The sequence below is a fragment of the Vidua chalybeata genome, chromosome 16, assembly GCF_026979565.1.
Source record: "Vidua chalybeata isolate OUT-0048 chromosome 16, bVidCha1 merged haplotype, whole genome shotgun sequence".
Lineage (NCBI taxonomy): Eukaryota > Metazoa > Chordata > Aves > Passeriformes > Viduidae > Vidua > Vidua chalybeata.
The window spans coordinates 312,211-332,337 of NC_071545.1; the positions used below are offsets into that span (position 1 = coordinate 312,211).

The 20,127-nt window shown below is 41.9% G+C and overlaps 1 protein-coding gene across 6 annotated transcripts in view; it reads left to right on the forward strand.

The window, feature by feature from the left end:
• The window catches only part of IFT140 (intraflagellar transport 140), an 83,392-nt gene that overhangs the window by 15,906 nt on the left and 47,359 nt on the right, over positions 1-20,127 (forward strand). For 4 of the 6 annotated variants that reach the window (XM_053958111.1, XM_053958110.1, XM_053958112.1 and 1 more), the window contains exons 7-17: positions 1,190-1,273; positions 2,508-2,599; positions 3,703-3,809; positions 4,983-5,131; positions 10,686-10,889; positions 11,282-11,354; positions 12,490-12,581; positions 13,379-13,506; positions 14,989-15,106; positions 15,540-15,667; positions 19,402-19,549. In XM_053958111.1, coding sequence (XP_053814086.1) covers positions 1,190-1,273; positions 2,508-2,599; positions 3,703-3,809; positions 4,983-5,131; positions 10,686-10,889; positions 11,282-11,354; positions 12,490-12,581; positions 13,379-13,506; positions 14,989-15,106; positions 15,540-15,667; positions 19,402-19,549 — 1,323 coding nt within the window. Of the gene's footprint in view, positions 1-1,189; positions 1,274-1,396; positions 1,452-2,507; positions 2,600-3,702; positions 3,810-4,982; positions 5,132-10,685; positions 10,890-11,281; positions 11,355-12,489; positions 12,582-13,378; positions 13,507-14,988; positions 15,107-15,539; positions 15,668-19,401; positions 19,550-20,127 lie in introns of those variants that run through there. The other 2 variants (XM_053958114.1, XM_053958109.1) reach the window with 2 other exon arrangements.

The following is a 20,127-nucleotide window of genomic DNA, read 5'->3' on the forward strand; positions in this document are numbered from 1 at the left end:
GGTGCTGAAAGGAAAGCAGCAGAACACAGAACTGACGTGTGCTGAATGGCAGCACCACTGGGGAGACTGTGGGCAGGGGATGGGGAATGCCCCCAGTACAGCCAAAGGGAGCCCAGCTGAGCCCAGTCCAGCCAAGCCCATTCCTAAGTGAGGCCAAAAGGAGTGCAGCAGAATTTCAGGGAAGTTGCAGCAACCCCCCAGTATGGCAGAGTGGTAGAAGCAATGGTGCAGGCACTTGTGTGAAACTGAGCCCAGCAAGGCTGCAGTGTGACCCATCTTGGATGACCCAGCTTTCGGGAGGGTCTGTTTGCCGTTGTTGTTTGTTGTCTTGGCCTGGGAGGGGGGCAGGAAGCTTCTTGCCATACTGCTTTTGTTTGCGACAGCATGCGGGAGCCTGGGGAAGTCATGTGGACGCAATCTATGGGGAGCATCCACCATTTTGGTTTTGGTCTCAGCAGCCACGTAAAACTAATTTTTTTGACTGAAACACCTTCTGGTTTTGGATATTTTTTAAAACTCATATTGCTGTTGTTACTTTGTGTTTCTTATTCCATTGCTTTTTGCTTTCAGTAAATTATCTCAGTCCATAGTCTCTGCACATATCCCTCCCTTACCGGAAGGGGCAGGAGAAGGGCCATGGCTTATTTAATTTTTTGCTGGTGTTAAGCCACCACATTTAATTGGTGCCCAAGATAAGGCTCAAGAGGATTGAGATAACTTTGATCGAAGTATTTGTGTTTTAGGTAGAGAGCTCCCTGGTTCTAGTGTTCCTTGCTCTGTTCATGTGGGTGTGATACCTAACCCTACATATACTCCGTATATGCACTATGTATCCACCACAGCAACCTGTTTCACAGTGATCTGGGAAGTATGCCATCATTGATATGTCTACTAGGTTTCCTCTGTCCAGTGTACACCATGTTAAGATTTAGGACAGAGATTTCTATGGAAGCTGTCCAGAAACATGTCCTGGGATGGATAGTCATTAGTGGTGTGGCATGTGGGAGAAAATGGGCCAGCTTTTGAAAGAGTACTCTACTCCTGGTTCAGAAGTTCACCCCTGAACAACTACAGGGTCCTGATAAAGTGTTTGAAAGAGAATTGCTGTGGCAGTTCCAGAGAGGTGTGAATTTATGGAATGTGCTGGACCCTGGGTACTATTTATTGGACACTGCTTGTTTCTATACAGCACCCTCAGAGGGAGGAGGAGGAAAGCAAAGCAACAGGCACCATGGCCATTCAAACTGCAGCTTATCCACAAGAACAACCTGTGGTAAGAGCAGTTGCCTGTATTCAGAAGAAATCCAAGACCAAATCAGTTCTTGTAGTGACTGATGAAAAAGAAGCAGGGCCCTCACAACAGGAGGAAGGGGCAGGGCCAGAGATAGTCACCCAAACCCTATTCCTGAGTGAGCTGTGAGACATGCAAAAAGATTTCAGCCTCCAGTCAGGTGAGTCCCCGGTGACCTGGGTGCTCTGATGCTGGGCTATTGTGGTACACGATATGAAATTAGATGGTAGTGACACTTTGCAACTGGGATCCGTGTCCTGGGATGCAAGTATTGACCAGGGGATTGGGAAAAGACCAGAAACTCTCAGCCTCTGGATGCAGCTCCTATCAAATGTGAGGGAAAGGTTTCCTTGGAAAGATGACCTTTTAGTGCACTGAGACAAGTGGAACACTATGGAGCAAGGTATCTGGTACCTGAGAGAATTAGCTGTGTGGGAAATTATATTTTCAAATAATGAGCAATTCCCTACTAATCCAGACAACATCCAGTGTTCACAAAACATATGGCGGAAATTCTTACAGAGTGTGCTGGTGTCATATGCCAATTCATTGGGAGTGATGTCATGGAAGGAAGGAGAACAAAATGTGGACTATTTGGTTACCAAACCCTAGATGTATGAAGAAACTATCTCCACCCCATTATGGGCCCATGTCTCCTCAGTGGAAAGACTGAGGATCTCCAGAAATTAAAAGAGGAAATTAAAGAGAAAATGTCTCACACCCTGCCCTGTGCTATTACAAAATGCTGCTTGTGGGTAGCTCTCAAACCTTCACTTTTCTAAGATGTTTCTTTTCTTTTTATCCAAGAGAGAAAAAGACTGGACACTGTGTATTACAGTGGTGTTGACTTCTTATTGATCATTACTTATGTTTGACTAGAAGTAAGATCTGGAATTTCACATCTTAAAGGAATCTTTATTAAATTCTAAGAGACGTTCTAGTGCAAGAGTAAAATACTGCTCCTTATTTACTTAATTAACCCACTACAAAGTTTCTTTTATTAAATTTATACATTGCAGTCTTGATGCATTTTATGGTGATCATTGTTGGAATCATCTGAATTCACTGTCTGAATATGTCTGTCTGAATTGACAGATAGGTAGAGTTATTTTCATATTTTTACTTTTTAGCCAAAATGTGCAGTGCAGATGCTTAGTGTCCTTCAGCATGCTCCTCTGTTCTTCTGCAAATGTATTTATTTGCTTATTGTTAACAGGTGAAGTTGAGTGGGAAGACTGGTCATTCTGCAGACATGATTCTGGTAGACCACAGCCTGATTGTTACAGCACTAGGTGAGACAGTCATCAGGTAAGAATGAAAGTTGTTCTGTCTGCCCCTGACAAGGGCCAGCTAAAAGGTACAGTCTGCAATGAACTGAGTATTTTGCTGAAATGTTGGTTGGGGTTTTTTACCAATAATGAAAAACTCCCAACATTTTCTAATTTTGTTTGTAAAATAAGTAGAGAAATGAAAATTTTTTTTCTCAAGGACAGAAACTGATTTGGTATGGCTTGCTTTCTCTCTTGGTATTTTATATTGTCAAGGAAGTGCTACCTACTCTGTTCCTTCCTTGAGTGCTGTTATTGGTTTCTTCTGAAAATAAATCCAGCTGGGGGTTTTGCATGAAAATACAGCCCCTTTGCCATTCTTGCCAATGTTATTTTCTGATCCTTAGGATACTCATGGCATCAGCAACCAGAAAAAAAGTGCTTACTTTTCAGGACGTTTATTTTACTGTAATATATATTTCAATTACTTCTTTCTCTAATCATTCAAAGTATGTTGCTTTGCCATACTGTTATGTTAATGTGTTCTGTAGTTTTACCTTTTTTGCAATCTTGTCTTCCTTGTCTTTACCAAGACCTGCTCTACCTATTCCTCTAACCTTTTGGGAGGGTGGGAATTAATATTTCCATTAATATCAGTATTTCCCTTTATTGAGCCTCTGTCTGCTACTTTCATTCATTTTGTGAGAATGCAATAAAGACAAAGTATCAAGAAGGAATAGCTTAATGGCAGAATTTAGTTCTAGAAAATAAATCTGGAATCCTTAGGACTACTGACTAACCCAGGAATATTCTTAAAATTGAGGAGGAAGCATAATTAGGGAGGAAGAAAATTGCAACTAGCCCTCACTTCTTTCATATTTTTTAAAGCTGAACTTGCTTCTGACTTTTCTTCATAGGAGAATATCCCTAAACATGCTGCAGATTAAAACCTCAAAGGAAAAGGAAGGAGATTAAGAAATTCACACTCCAGAGACAGTTTCTGACAATTTAATTTTAAAAATTAAATTATCTAGGTATTGTGGAAATAGTAAATTAATGCCTTGTACAGCATTCTGTTGACTGTGTTTGGCAAGACACCTGGAAAGAAAAGCATTGTTAACACTTTTGTTTTGTGTGCCTTAGGTTCTGGGATTTGGATCAAGATGAGAACTATGTGCTCTCTCTAGATATGCAATTTGGCTTTGAGGGGGGAGAATGTATTAACTGTGTATCTTACTGCAGTGCTAAAGGTGAGAAATAACATGGCAGCTGTGATCTCTGGTCCTAAACCTTGTCAAACCTCAGCCTTCCATGCCCTGTAATAATCTCAGTATGTTTGTCATGTGACTGAGGATCTCAGTGGTAGTATGTGATGTTGAAGATTTTAGTGTGGATCGGAAATATGCCTTGAAAGGTGCAGGGAAATCATTTGGTACTCAACTACACTTGGACTCACTGTGGAGCTGTCTCGTGGTGCATGAGCTGGATTCCCTTTGGCACGAGTACCCCTGGAGTACACCTAATGCACTTCAACATGTTTTGGGCATTCAGTCTACAAGCCTGCACTAGAGCTAATGCAAAATAGAGCTTAGTGACATGCATCATATGTATGCCAGGTCCTTACAACAGATCCTTTTTACAGACCGGCTCCTGGGCACCACCTTGTCTGCTAGTGTAGGCACAGCTGATAATTGCTGCGATAGTTTTCAGTGGTTGGTTGCCCAAAGTGACTACAAAACTACCTATTTAAAAATAAACACAAGCCATTGGAGAAATGGCTGAGGTCACTTGGTTTGTTCATCCTAGAGAAGGGGAGACTGTGGGGCGCATGCATGAGGCAGATCTGACCTCTGGTTTTTATGAGCAGTGACAGGACCCAAGGGATCAGCCATAGCTCATAGCTGTGTCCAGCCAGGGGAGGGTTAGACTATATATCAAAAGTTTTTCCCCACAGAGGTTGGTTGGGCTCCCCAGGGAAGTGGAGATGACCTCAAGGCTGCCAGAGGTAAAAAAGTGTTTGGACAACACTTTCAGACATATGTTGGGATTGCTGGGACTGTCCTGTGCAGGGCCAGGAGCTGGACTGGATGACCCTTGGGGACTCTTCCAGCTCAGGATATTCAATAGTTCTATATTCTAAGAAGAGGTTAAAATGAAGTAATTGTCTGATGTATTTAAAAAATCACTTCATCTGGTAGCTTAGAAGATGCACCTTACCATGTGGAACTTCTCCCATTGTTTCTCCAGAAAAGTTCTCCAGTATAGGACTAAGATGTTGGTTTGCAGTGAGGAGAGAAATGCTGCTGCTGGAAAGTGGCTTCTCAGTACCCAAGAACCAGAGTTTGTTGCCTGTTACATTGTGTAATATGGGTTTGTTTTTCTGAAGTCCAAGATGAAATGCCTGAAATGTTTGTGAATGGCAGGTATCTTGGCAGCTGGAACTAGCAAGGGGAGAGTAGCAATGTGGAAGAAAGCAGCAGGATCTCATCAGAGCACATGGACTTTGGAGGGCAAGGAGAAGTGGAAGTTCCAGGCATCTACAGAACTTGAAGGAAATGTCACTCAGATAAAGGTAAGAAAGGAAGGAGACTCCTTGAATGTTAGTGGACTGCACAAACCTTAGATGAATAGACCATCTTTGTGAAACTGATGAACATGATCTCTATCATATGGGTATGTGTTCCAGCAGAGGCTGGTCCTCCTTCAGAAGTAGGAGGAAAACCCCTGAGAATCAAATAACTTTTAAAATGGAAACGGGCAGAAATACTCCCTGTTTGTAGCAAGTCTTTCCATCATATGTCTCACTGGCAAAACCTTTGGATTCAGCTCCCTGAAATGATTTTCTGGAAAAAAAAAGGATTATCAGGAATGTCAATTTTACTTAAATATATTAAAAAGGCAAGAAAATACGACTAAATGAATGATTTTATTAATTTTTTTTCTATTTGTCACTTTCTCAATGTAAAGTTTCATCTCACTGGTAGTTGTAAAAATAAAAATATATATTTACAACCAAATATTCTTTGAGATGTGCCATCTAGAAAGGAATGCTATATATTTTAACATATTGTCTGTTAAACATTGGGATGCAGCGTTTTTATTTATTTGGAACATTTTAATTTGTCACAATGAAGTTAAACACTGTCATTCTATGCCTAATAGCATTTTGATATGCACAGAAGAGAAATGCTGAGTGTAGCAATCATAAATTTAAATTTAAAAAGTTTTATATTAATGAACAGCTTTTTTTTTGCCACCAGCATTCTGCTAAAAGTCAAAGCTTGTGCTTTAGGTTCTCCAACATCTTTGGTTGTTGGGTTTTATACCATATTATTAGGTTTTTTTTTTTCAATTTTTGAGTGTTTCTGTTATATTTTACATCATTCTGTTGCTGTGCTTCATATGTGAGAACAATCCCCATTATTTTTTATAAGGAAAGAAAGTCAAATGTATCTGGTGACTTTCAAGAGAAAGTAATTTTATATTTGTTATTAATCTGTTTTCTCATAAGAGTGGAGTATTTTAAAAGCAATGGCATTTGCTTGCTTTGTGTTGGTATAAAGTGAGGGCCTGTAGCACCGTCCTACTTAAAAAGTTAAAACAGAAGTGCTGTGAAAATGGAGAATCCAAGTATTTTATTAACAAGCTTCAGTAACAAACATAGGAAATAATGTGTGCAACACGAGAATGACCCTAACGAGGTCAGGTGCACAGTGCAAATAGTGCAAATGTGGTGGAGTCTGGCACATCAGGGGCCATCTGAATACTCCAGTTTAATGGCAAACATGCATCTCAGGGGCAACCAAGAAACAATGGGCTCTGTAGCAAGCAAACTTAAGAATTACAAGAATAGGGTCCAAGGCCCGATGCAGACATCTCTGCTGTAGAGACATTGGTTGAGAGTCTCAAGGATGATAAAAAACTCAGGGAGAGATGTTTACCTGTGGCACCAGTGCCGACCAGAGCCCTTGAAGTCAGTGCCAGATGCCCTCCAGACAGAGAGAGCCGGTATGCCTCACAAGCTGACTTATGATATTTCCTACTCAACCATGGAGAAGACATGAGCTGGTGGGACAGGAAACCTACCTGTGTCCTGGCACCCTGAATACAAGAACTAAAGGAGAAAGGGAAGTCAGTGAGATTAGTTCAGTGCCAGTTTCCCATGGGCAAGTATCTGAGCCACTGAAAGGTACCTTCCATATGTGTTCACAAGAACTAGTATTAGAGGGGTCCTGCCTCTAGCCGGGTAGGGGCACCAGGGGACAACCATGTCTACTGGACTGTGTAGATCCGATGGCCTGGCATGTCAAACCCACAAGAGTACAAGGCTTTAGTTGACACTGGTGCTCAATGTATGTTAATGCCACTGGGATGTGTGGGGTCAGAAACAGTCTCCATTTCTGAGGTTACAGGGGGTTCTCAAGAGCTGAGGGTGTTGGAAGCTGAAGTGAGTGTGACTGGGAAGGACTGGCAGAAGCACCCCATTGTAACTGCCCAGATGCCCCATGTATTCTAGGCATTGACTACCTTAAGAACAGATACTTCAAAGACCCAAGAGGACATTGATGGGCTTTTGGAATTGCTGCTGTGGAGACAGAAAGAACTAAGCAACTAAACACCTTGCCTGGACTCAGAAAATCCTTCTGTGGTTAGGACTTTTGAAGGTAGAAGAACAGCAAGTACCGATTGCCACCTCAACAGTGCATCACCAGCACTACCAAACAAATCAAGATGCTATGATCCCCATTCAGAAGATGATCCATGAGCTGGAGAGCCAAGGAGTGTTCAGCAAGGCCTGCTTGCCCTTTGGCTCCATTTGGCCTGTGTGCAACTCTGATGGGGAATGGAGATTGACAGTGGACTATCGTGGCTTGAATGAAGTTACACCATCACTGAGTGTTGCTGTGCTGGATATGCTGGAGCTCCAGTACGAGCTGGAGTCCAAGGCAGCGATGTGGTATGGCACTATTGATATTGCTAATGCATTTTTCTTCATTCCTCTGGCAGCAGAGGGCAGGCCTCAGTTTGCTTTCACCTGGAGGGGTGTGCAATACTCCTGGTACCGACTGCCCCAGGGGTAGAAGCACAGCCTCACCATCTGCCATGGACTGATTCAGGCTGCACTGGAGAAGGATGAGACTCCTGAACATCTGCAATACATTGATGACATCATCATGTGGGAGAACACGGCAGCAGAATTCTTTGAGAAAGGAGAAAATATCATCCAGATTCTCCTGAGAGCTGGTTTTGTCATCCAAAAGACTATGGTCAGGGGACCTGCTTGAAAGATCCAGTTCCTAGGAGTGAAGTGGCATGATGGATGTTGCCAGATACCCACCAAGGTCATCAACAAGATCGCAGCGATGTCTCCGCTGACCAGCAAGAAGGAAACGCAAGCTTTCCTAGGTGGCACAGGTTTCTGCAGAATTCACATCCCAGGGTGCAGTCAGTTTGTGAGACCTCTTTACCTGGTAACCTGCAAGAAGAACAATTTCCACTGGGGCCCTGAACAGCAACAAGCCTTTGCCCAGATCAAGCAGGGAACTGCTCATGCAGTAGCCCTTGGCCCAGTCAGGACAGAACCAGAGGTGAAGAATGTGCTTTACTCTGCAGCCGGGGACAATGGCTTGTTCTGGAGCCTTTGGCAGAAGGTGTCTGGTGAGACCCTGGGCCAGCCACTGGGTTTCTGGAGCCAAAGTTACAGAGGGTCCAAAGCCAGCTACATCCCAAGAGAGGAGATCCTGTGAAGGAGTTCAGGCTGCCTCAGAGGTGATTGGTACAGAGGCACAACTTCTCCTGGTACCCTGACTGACAGTACTGAGGTGGATGTTAAAAGGAAAGGTTCCCTCTACCCATCATGCCACTAATGCTACATGGAGTAAGTGTATTGCCTTGATTACACAGCGTGCCTGTATTGGAAACCCAGATCACCCCAGGATCTTGGAAATAATTATAAATTGGCCTGAAGGTGAGGACTTTATTCTGACAGATGAAGAGCAGGATCAGGTGATGTAAGCTTTGGAAACTCCACCGTACGATCAGCTGCCAACTAAGAAACATACTACTCTCTTTTCACTAATGATTCCTGTCACATTGTAGGAATGAACTGAAAATGGAAAGCAGCCAAATGGAGCCCCATGTGACAAGTTATAGAAGGAACCATAGGAGAAGGTAGGTCAAGCCAGTTTGTGCAACTCAAAGCCATCCAGTTGGCCCTGGACATTGCTGAACAAGAGAAGTGGCCAAAGATTTACTTATATACTGACTTTTGGGTGGTGGCAAATGCTCCATGGGGGTGGCTGGAAAGGTGGGAAAAGGCCAACTGGCAGCGGAAAGCCAATCTAGACTGCTGAAGAATGGCAAGACATTGCCACTTGAGTGGAGAAGCTACCTGTGAAAGTCTGTCATGTGGATGCCCATGTCCCCAAGTGTTGGGCTAATGAGGAGAACCGAAAATGAACAGGTGAATCAGGCTGCAAAAATTGATGTGTCACAGATAGATTTGGACTCGCAACAAAAGGGAGAGCTGTTCCTAGCTCGATGAGCGCATGATGCCTCAGGCTGTCAGGGCCGAGGTGCCACCTGTAAGGAGACATGAAGCTGAGAGATGGATCTAACTGTGGACAGTATCTCCCAGGTAATCTATGATAGTGGAACATGCACTGCAATCAAACAGGCCAAGCAGGTGAAGCCCCTATGGTATGGTAGGTGGTGGTCCAGTATAAGTATGGGGAGGCAGAATGATTACATCACACTGCCTCAAACCTTCCAAGGCAAGAGCTACATGGTCACAATGGTAGAAGCCACCACTGGATGGTTGGAGACCTCCCCTGTGCCTCACACTACTGCCTAGAACACCATCCTGGGCCTTGAGAAGCAGTCCTGTGGAAGGATGGTATCACTGAGAGAACTGAGTCCAACAATGGGACTCATTTCAAGAACAGCCTTATTAAACACCTGGGCTAGAGAACATGGTATTTAGTGGGCATACCACATTCCTTACCATGCACCAGCTGCTGGGGAAGTTGAGCAGTGCAATGGACTACTAAAAACAAGATTGAAGACAATGAGATGTAGGACCTTCAATCAGTGGGATCTGCATTGAGCAAAGGCTACAGGGTTAGTTAACACATCGGTTCCACTAAGTGAGCTGGCCCTGCCCAGTCTGAACCCCTGTTTACCACAGATGGCAATAAGATTCCAGTGGTACATATGAGAGGTATGTTAGGAAAGACTATTTGGATAAATTCTGCCTGGAGCGAAGACAAAGCCATTTGTCAGGTTGTCTTTGCTGAGGGACATGATTGCACTTAGTAGATGATGCAGAAAGATGAAGAAACATAACATATACCTCAATGGGACCTTGTTTTGGGGTGAACTGTCTATGACATTGTGCCTGTATCCATATCTGCATGTATATATGTATATAATTAGGATAATGCATGTATGTCTATAGCTAAAAAGTGTAAATTCAATGTAACATGTTGGTATGGGAAAAAAAATTTGAGGTGGATAATGTTGGGGGTTAGGTTTTCTCAAAGGAATTGCTTCCCATTTGTTGTCTTCCTGAGGCCACCATTAACCCTGGGGACTCTCAGGGCTCACATTGGAGCATCCCCTGGAGCCATGGGGGAGCCACTGCAGGCCCTCTGCCTCATCCATTGGCACCCCCCCCGCTGGTTGTGGTCATAACTACAACCAAGGGGAAATTGCTTGACTGGTATGAAAACTTACAGGTTTTTGTTGGTTTTGCTTGGTTTGTTTTATCGAAATATATTTTCTACTAAAGAACTGTTGTTCCTTTTCCCATATTTTTTCCTGGAAGCCCTGTATTTTTGAAGTTATAATAATTTGGAGGGAGGGGCCATCTTTCCATTTGAGGAAGGTTCCTGCCTTCCTTGACAGACACATGTCTTTTAAACCAGGATACAGGTTTAAAGCATAATAGTTTGAATCTGTCGTATTTCCCAGTCATTCCCTATAGTTTGTATTTAGGTAGTAGGACTTTGCGTATGTATAAAAATATTTATTCTGTCTTTTCCCATGTTACTTCTCTTGGGGCGCTGCTGTGGCAGTTCAAGACTAGAGATGAAATTGTGTGGTTTTTCTTTTCCCATTATGTACAGTGGGGGTCCCGAAAAAACCTGCTGGCAGTGAACAACATCAGCTCTGTGGTGATCCTCAGTGAGCAGACCATGTTGGCACATTTTCATCAGCAGGTGGCTGTGGTACAGGTGTCTCCCAACCTCTTCAATGTGATGATCTTCAGCACAGGAACCACTCATAGCCTTCGTCTTGATATGAATGCTAGTGGAGTCTTTGCTACTCAGGTTAATAGTCTTTTTGTTGTTGTTGTTTATTTGCCTAATCAGTTGCCTGGTTAGGGTTAGGTTTATTGAGACCAAACTTCCTAAGTCTTTAAGATAAGTCTTTTATTAATATTCAATGTAGTTTGTTATGAAGATATTGTTGTAACAGTAGCAATGATGCTGCGGTGGAGTTGTTTTTTTCTAAGATAGAACAGGGACTCAGAAATGCTCTAGGGTGCTCACCAGAACCTGGAGAACCTCTGGACTGCTAAAAGCCTTCAAACCCAGTGTCCAGGGGAACTAGTAATTGGTGGCTACTGTAGGGGAGTTCTTGCAATGTTATTGCATGAATTCCTACATGCTTCCAAAAGGAACCAGAAGTATATATTTATTTGGTGTTTTGTTTGTTTTAGGATGCTATAGTATTCTGGAATGGGAAACAAGTGGCTGTCTTTGAGTTCTCAGGAGATACCTTTAGAAGTGCAGGTAGGACTTAAAACATAGGTCAGAGTCTTAATGCTTCTTTTCTTCCAAAGTTATATGTTCATTCATGGTAGCTGATGCACTGTAAGCATAGAATCAAAGAATGGTTTGGGTTGGAAGGGACTTTAAAGCGCATCTTGTTCCAACCCCCCTGCCATGGGCAGGGTCGCCTTCTTCTAGACTGGAGAAAACCCTCAGGGCTAGAGAAAGATTTTATCTGATGTAGCTAAATTACATTTTAGAGGGCCTTGCACAAAACATTGTTTGAGTCTAGAACTACTTTTTTTTATATTTTTTAATTGACTTGATCAAGAAGAGCAATTTTTTCCTACTTTTGTAGCTGTGGCTCCTGTTGCCTTTACATATAAGACATGGTAATGACTATTGAACGCTTTTCCACTTTGCTTGAGAGAAAGTGTAATCAAGGTTACGTAGCACTCACATACGAATTTACGAAAAGGAGGCTTTTTGTCCCAACTCTCAAGAGAAGTTGTCCATAAATTGCTCTGTATAGTGCCAAATAGAGTAAATTAGCTTTTTAAATTATTATTTCTCCCTAAATATTTCTACCTTGAGAAATAAGTGATGTAGAATTCCATCAATTCCATCCTAAATCTTGGGATTTGTCTTTAAAGAATCATTGTTTTCTGCTTGTCTATATTTACTGATATATTTTATAACTTTTCCATGCTGAATCATTGCTTTATTACCACCAAGGTCCTAAGTCTACACCACTTCTGTAGTTATTGCAGAGCCACTGTTCTGACAGAAATTCCGTTATCCCTCTTCAGTAGCAGTTCACTGAAGGGAAAAGCGAATTCTATTACCAGAACCTCACACTGCACTTCTTTTCTTTCTTTCTTTCACTCCCTATATCAACTCTTTGCCCTTCCTCTCTCACTTGTTTCCATGGACAGAGTGTACCAACACCTGTTTATAATGGGAGCCCCAGCTTTTAAATGTAGTGGCAGCATGGAAGAAGGCTAAAAACACCAAGGAGTTGGGATTCAATAGTGACTGACAGATCGAAAAAGAGATTTGGTGCAAGATAGTGGAAATTGTGTGCTATAAGTTACTTTTCTTTTTCTTTTTACTGAACGTATTTATTGTAATGACAGTTTTGTTGTGGTTGTTCCAGGCTCTTTCTTTTGTGACTCTCCAGTTCTATCTGTTCATGGAGAAAATCTGTACACAGTGGAGCCGTATAGGATCCAGGTCCGCACCTGGCAGGTAAGGACTGAGAAAACCATGAAGGGATAAAAAGGCCTTGTTTTCAGAGATTGGTGTTAGAGCTTAAAAGTAATGTATGTGATCTTTCCAAATCTATTAACTCTTCCTTGTCATAATACAATACTCAAAATATATTTTGAGTATTTCAGCAGAAAGATCTTTGACATTTTGTGTTCTTTAAAAAGTCTGCCACTCTGAACACTACTGCAGTGTAACTAATAAGTATTTACAGACTTTAAGATCTAAATTGCATGCATGTTGAAATACATATACTACTTTCAGGAAGACAATCATACTGAATATTCTTATAAGATAATGACAAATATTACTTGCACATTTTGTGTGAACCTTTGTAGCCTCTGCTAGTCTGTGAGAACCAAAAAGAGAAATCTAATTATCAGAGTTACATGATACATAATTTTATTTAGGAAGCAAATATTAGATTTTAGAATGGGTGTGATTCATCACATAAATATAGTGTATTTGTTTTTACAGCTATATATTTAAGGACCTTCAGGTACTTGATATTTCTGTTTGTCTTTCACTTGGTAAAGGTTGTGTTCCTAAAGAGGAAATTATTGTAGAAGGATGCCTTTAACTTTAGACTTTTTCTGAGGTTACATACATACCTGAAACCCAGATTGCATTTGTGTGTGTGTCTCCAATTTGCTTGGAGTGAGTCATCTAACACAGAAGTTCAGCAATTTGTGACTCAACTTGGTGACATAGAAGTCAAAATAAGTCCCTTCTAGTAAGGCTGTGGCCACACAAACCTGGTGTTATACATTTCTTCCCAGGGTACAGTTAAACAGCTGCTTGTGTTCTCTGAAGCAGAGGGGAATCCTTGCCTTCTGGATGTCTGTGGGAATTTCCTGGCTGTGGGAACTGATCTGGCTCACTTGAAAATCTTTGATCTCTCACGCAGGTATTAATAAGGCTTTTAAAATAATCTGTTTATAGTTAAGCGTGTATTTTGTGGGGAATCTTCAGCTGTTTTTGATTTGATGAAAAACAACAGTCCCTTTGAATCTTGAGACAATACATGCAGCTATGTGAACTGATGGCATATTTCCAAAACAAGGGAGGAACCATGGAATTCTTAGGCAAGTCAGGGATTGATGATGATGATTATTTTAAAAAGAGGATACCATGAGGGATATTTGAGTGCATTTAAAAGTATGTGGAGAATTTATGGAAGATCAAGCTAAGAGTGTCCCATTTCTTTTGGTGTCTTGAACAAGACTTGAATCTCAAAGGGGCTGAAATAAAACCAGGTCTTGTATCTCCTCATAAATCAGCAAACTTGTTTCAATGAATCTATGGAGAAAGTGAACCTAGAACTGTGGAGACTCTATTCTTTCTCCTGTTTAGGTTAAGGAGTTTACCTGACTTTGTTCAAAGGTTGCTGTACTCTCATATTTATGAACGTGAAAAAGATACGGACATGACGTTCATTTTGAAAATGTAGCTGCTGATGATAAACGTAATTTTGAAAAGCTGAAAAGCCTGAAGAGTGAAGCAGATTCTGTTCTTTGGATGCTGTCACCAGAGGAGTGCTAAAGTCTAGTTAGTTGCCCTCTGGAAACTGCTTGGGTTGGGATCATACACATTCCACCTGGAACAGTTTGAAGGTTAGATTAGATTCGAGCAGGTTGTAACTAGCATAAATATTGGATTATGATGTTTGATAGTGAGAAAAAAATAGATCCACTCCTGCATGCTATGATAAATTTTTGCATTTGGTACTGAAAATACCCCTTCTCAAATTATGACACTTTAATTTCAGGGCATCATAATTGGCTGAGAAGAAATGTTATTTTTAGAGACTCAAACATGTTTTTTTCATGAGATTGTGTTATAGCTCTAAATTGCTGTCACTTCAAATTTTTTGCTGCATTCCTTCATTTCATGAGATTTGTCCTCTTTGTTGCTGACTGATTTCTGGGTTTGTATCTATACAAGCAATAAAATCCTTTTGAGATAATAAAATATAAAAATATGCCCCGCTAGTGACGTTTCTTTACTCCTGCTGCACTGTGTGCTTTCCATACACAGAACTTTTCTGTAATGGGCTCTATTCAACATTCATGGTACTGTTCAGCTTACTTCTGTAGGAAAAGCAGGCCTCTGAATTGACAATTCCATTCAGATGTTCTTGCTGTATAGCCACATTTTGGGAATCCTGTAGAAGTACTGACGTTTATTCTTGCTGATTCATTGAGGAAAGAGTGTCTGTTAACTTAGTCCTGAAAGAAAGGCAGTGGCAGCAATCCTCTGGAGAGGAAGTGGGAGTCTGGGGCAGTTATGTCATATAGTCAAAATAGTTTGCTTTTAAAAGTCTTACCCATAATTTGCTAAATTGCCAGTTGCTTGCCACCATATAATTGAAGTTTACTCCTTCCCACAGAGAGGCAAAAGTGCACTGCGACAGCAAGAGTTTATCCAAGCTGCTCCCTGGCCATGGAGCCATTTTGTCTGTGAAGTGCAATGCTAATGGCAGCAAAGTCAGCATCTTTGTCAGCAGGGTGAGGCACAGCTCTTTACTTACTGTCTGGGACTTGTCCATTGGTTCATAGACTGGTGTGGGTCAAGATTACTGAGGATGCAAGAATCACTTCTCAGAAATAAACCTACCTGGTCCAGGCAGTGTATTGAGTCATATAATGAAGTGTCATGTCCCAGCATTAATTAAGGTCTCTCAAGGCTTTGTACTGTGTTGGGAACAATTCAGAAAAGGAATATTTTAGTTACAAAAGCTGCTTTGTAGCATTTCAAAGAAATCCAAGGCTGGCTTGTTGGAACAGAAAAAGAACCAGGAAAATTCTGGTGTTTCTTAGTAAGAATGACCTCAAGTGATTACCAGCAAAGAAAGCTGAGAGCATGAAGCATATGGAATAAACTTACCTATTCTTCTTTTTGACTGCATGCTCCAGCACCCTTTGTTTTCCTTTCTTGTAGGTGGATGGGAGCATTGATTCCAAAATCTGTTTCTATGATGTTGAAATGGACCAAGTTACGCTCTTTGATTTCAAGGCTGAACAGGGTGATGGTAGAGAGAACCTTTCTGCTGGACAAGGCATTGGGAAGTAAGGAGCTTTTACTTCAAGAAGTATTAATGGTGGATTTAAAGTGGAAATCTGCCCTGTGGAGACAAGCACACCTTGATTCTGACATTCCTCTGTCTTGAGAAGGAGCTTGTATGAATTTAATTATTTATTTCTAAAGAACTAATTAACACTGAATTGTATGTCCATCAAGCTACATCCCTATCTATTCCAATAATGCAAGCTAGAGAGTGTCGTGGTTTGACATTGGCCAAACACTAGGCGCCCACAAGAGTCATTCGCTTACCCTTGTCTTTAAAGTTGGGCAGAGCAGAGGGAAGAAAAAAAAAAAGGGAATTAACAAAGGGTTACTGAGTTGAGATAAGGATTGGGAGAAAAACACTCTAAGGGCAAAACAGGTTTAAATTTAAAGGTATAAAGTAAATTTATTATTTACAGAGTCATAGGAGGATCATGAGAAGTAAAATAAGCCCTTAAAACACCTCTTTTCCTGCTAGCCCTTCCCTCCTTCCCACCAACAGTGCAGAGAGATAGGGCATGGAAGTTTTGGTCAGTTTGTCACTCAAGATCTTGTGTTCACTCAGGGAGAGGAGTCTTTCCTCTGCTATGCCATGGAGTCCCTTCCACAGGCAAACAGTGTTCCCAAAACTGTTGTGGCATGGGTCACTTGTGCATGGGGTGCAGTCCTTGAAGGATAGGCTGCTCTAGTTTGGAAGCAAGGGCTCTCTCTCTCTATTCAGGTCTTCTACTAGACTGCAGCTTTCTCTAGCATCCACCTGCTCTGGCAGGAGCACTTTCCTCATGGGCTGTGAGTGGATTTCTGCATCCCCCCATGGACTTCATGCATTACCAGGTGACAGTTTGTTTTAGCATGGTCCTCACCGTGGCTTGCAGAGGAATCTGAGCTCCGATACTTGGAGCACCTCCTCCCTCTCTTCCGCTGACCTTGGTGTCACCATGTTGTTCTCCCTCATGTGTCCTCACTTCCTCCTCTTCTTTGACTAGAAAAAAAACTGCTGCTTGTAGATACCATTGTCAACAAGTTCCACTAATTCAAAGATTCTTGCAGGATCCTGCAACATGAAGGAGTTGATCCTGTCTAGGTTGCGCATCAGGGAATTGCTCATCGTGCTTTCACCGCCAGCCAGGCAGCCCGGCCACCCTTGCAGGGGCAGTGATGGCTGCTATGGTGCTGGTGCTACTGAACGCCTCTCTTCCCGTGGGGCACTGGGAGGGGGAAGCTGCCGCTGCCCCTGCCTTTCTGCCTGTGGCACGGCTGGCTAGGGGTGGCCAGGCAGGCAAGGCTCGCCATGGGCTGTGCCAGCATGGTGGCAGCCCTGGTGCCTCCCCACCCCTGGGGGAAAACTGCGTGTGTGCTGTTCTGATGTTATTCTTAAATACATTATCACAGAGGCATTACCAACCTCTCTAATTGGGCCAGCAGCATGTCCATCTTCAGAGCCAGCAGAGATTGGCTCTGTCAGACATGGTGGAAGCTTCTAGCAGCTTCTCATAGAAGCTACCCCTGAGGTGTGTGCCCCCTGTCCCCTGCAGCCAAACACCAGGCTATGCCAAATCAACACACCCCAAAAGCAAGCTCAAAACAAGCAGGAGGTAGTTCTTCAGCCAAAATGCAGCTGAGCCAAGGAATTCCTTGCAAAGGCAGTAGAGAAGATGAAGAAAGGGCTTATGGAGATACTGGACAAATTCACAGAAGAGAAATTCAGGGAGAGCTACTAGCACTTTGGAAGCCATATCACGCTAGAGATCTCTGAGAAGAGGATGATTTGGTGTTGGGGGTTTTATACAGAGGTATTCCATGACTGGAATCAGGATCCAGATCTTTAAATTAAAAAAAAATCTTGGAAATCTACCCTTCCTTGAAGAGTTTACATAATGGGGAACTGAGAAGATGGCATTCTGAAGGTCCTTGTAGGAATAAAGGTATTTTTAAAGTATAATCAAAATTGAGTTTGTGTGGGTAAAAACTCATGAGGTGTCTATTTAAAGCTGACGCCTTTCTGTTCATGCAAACTGTGCTGTAGGAAGTGCATTAGAAATCCTAGCAGAACAATGCAGTGAAGTGGGAATGCTTGTGAAAGTGTGGTGTAATATTAGAGTGCAAATTCCCATTTGATTTTACAGTAATTTTTCTGACTGTATTTTATGCAAGAAAAAACAGCATTGGAACAGGTAGATTGCTTTTTTAGCTGCTGTCTGCTATGGGTATTACAAGAAAAAAAAAAAAAAAAAAAAAAAAAAAGAATTACTCTCCTTACCATTGAAAGCCAGAAGAAACTACCCAGCTCATCAAAAACTAAGGCCAATGCAAATCTGGGGTTTTATGTCCTGGTTAGTTATGGAGTAGGGTTGTCAAGAGTAAGCGAGGACGTTGTTTCCAAGTGCAGTATCTTGTGTAACCCAACAGAGGCCAACCCAAGCCAGGAATGCTGTTTCACTGTTTGAGTGTTAGATAGTGTCTGTGTGAATAATCCATTTATCTGTGCTTCCATTTGAAGGAGCTTCAAATTAGAGTGAGTCAACTCAGCAGAAAGTGATAATAATCTATACCTCTTCTGCTTCTCTTTCTACCTCCTAAGGCAAAATCAAAATACTCCTAGTTTTTTTTACACAAATTCTTTTTTTTGATTTGCAGTTTTCTGATTTTGAATTTTATGGCAGGGAGAGGACTTAGGGTGTTTCTGCACTTGTTTGAATGTCTCTTTCAATTTGCCCTTTAGCCCTACTCCAATCCTCCCCACAAATTCCACCCTTCAGTGGTGACAGCAAGTGAGAAAATACTTTAATGATGTCTTTGGTTTCTCTTTTAAATAATTTGACATTTTTTCAGAAGAATGAATACTAAGCCATTGCTAAAATAGTGTGATTCTGTATGTCTGGAGTTGACATAGCTGGCGCTGAAGTAGTATTGAAATGCCCAAAGGAGGCAGTAAGATGTTATTATTTAAACTGCTGACAGAGACTGGCTTTCCCAAGGCTGTAGGGGAAGTCCTTACGCTGTTCCACAGTGCCTCAGAATTCTTGACATGGTTGGTCTCTTCTCCCAGGTAACTTCCTATCTTCCTAACTCTTCTTCCTGTCATCAATAGGATGAGAGGAAATGGCCTCAAGTTGTGCCAGTAAAGGTTTAGATTGGGTATTAGGGGAAATTTCTTCAGGTGTAATTGTCAGGCATTGGAACAGGCTGGCCACGGCAATGGTAGGAACACTTCTGTCTTGGCAAGTGTTCAAAAAAATGTGTGAATGTGGCACTCTGGGACGTGGTTTGGTGGTGAACATGGTGGTGGTGATGGGTGCACAGTTGGACTTGGTGATTTTAGAGGGCTCTTCCAATCTTAATGATTCCATGTTTTGAAGACAGAGCTGAGGTAGCCCCTGTGTTACAGCAGCAGGCACTGAGGTAGTTTGATAGTTTGAAGGATGTTCAAGGGTTTCTCTAGGACCTGCAATCTCAGGCAGATTTTGAGTACCTATTTTTATAGGTGGTACCAACTTTTTTTCTACCAAAATGCTTTATGTCCTGTCACCACTGTCAGTGTAACAGACCAAACTAGAAGTGTCATTGCCATGTGTAAAATGTTAGGAGTCAGGAAAATGTATCTGGTTAATGTTCTAATACAGAGTATAAGTAACTGAGAATGATTCCTTGGCTAGAGCTTTATTTACACTCATGCACTGAATGGGCTGGAATTACTTTGTCTCCCTTTCTACATTTTTTTCTTGTCTCTTGGTAGGTTTGTAGTGGAGTATCCAGAGTTGCACAATCACATTCCTGCTTGCCATTTCTGGGACCAGAGTGAACCAAGACTTTTTGTATGTGAAGTAATTCCTGAAACAGGCCTCCAACCTCCAGACCAAAAGAAAAACCAGACTGAGGGCACAGTATGGTCCTTTTTATTTGTTTTATCTTGTTTTACATGACGTTTTCCCTGTCCAAGTAATAAATCCTTTGTGCTTCATTGAGGATGTAGGGGTGGGTAGTACACATTACTACATGCAAAATGAGTCATGAACCCTGTGTTTGCTGTCTGTGCTTCAGGCAGTCCCTCTATAGCAACTCTCTGGCTTGGGCCAAGCTTGCATACAGTGAAGAAGAAAAAGAGGGGATTTCTTTAGCTGTGATAGAATTTTGGGAATGACCATAATGCAAGCTTCTATCTGGAATACAGTTTTTCAGGTGACGTTATTGGGTGGATGGATAATCTAGAAGTTTGTAACTTAAAAAATTGCTGATTTTTTTATCTTGAGTCCACTTTTAGCAGCAAGAATTAACTTGATAGAATAACAGGGACAGTACTGTTAAGGTGAACAGAGAAATATGCTCTTCTACCCTGTCCCTCCCATCTTCTGCTTTTCTGGAGAGATATTGTGCATTTTTATGGGACTTTCCTAGTTATCTGTTACGGTCTTTTTTACATTAGAAAAAAAAATCATTTTTATTGATCAGAAATGTGATCTAA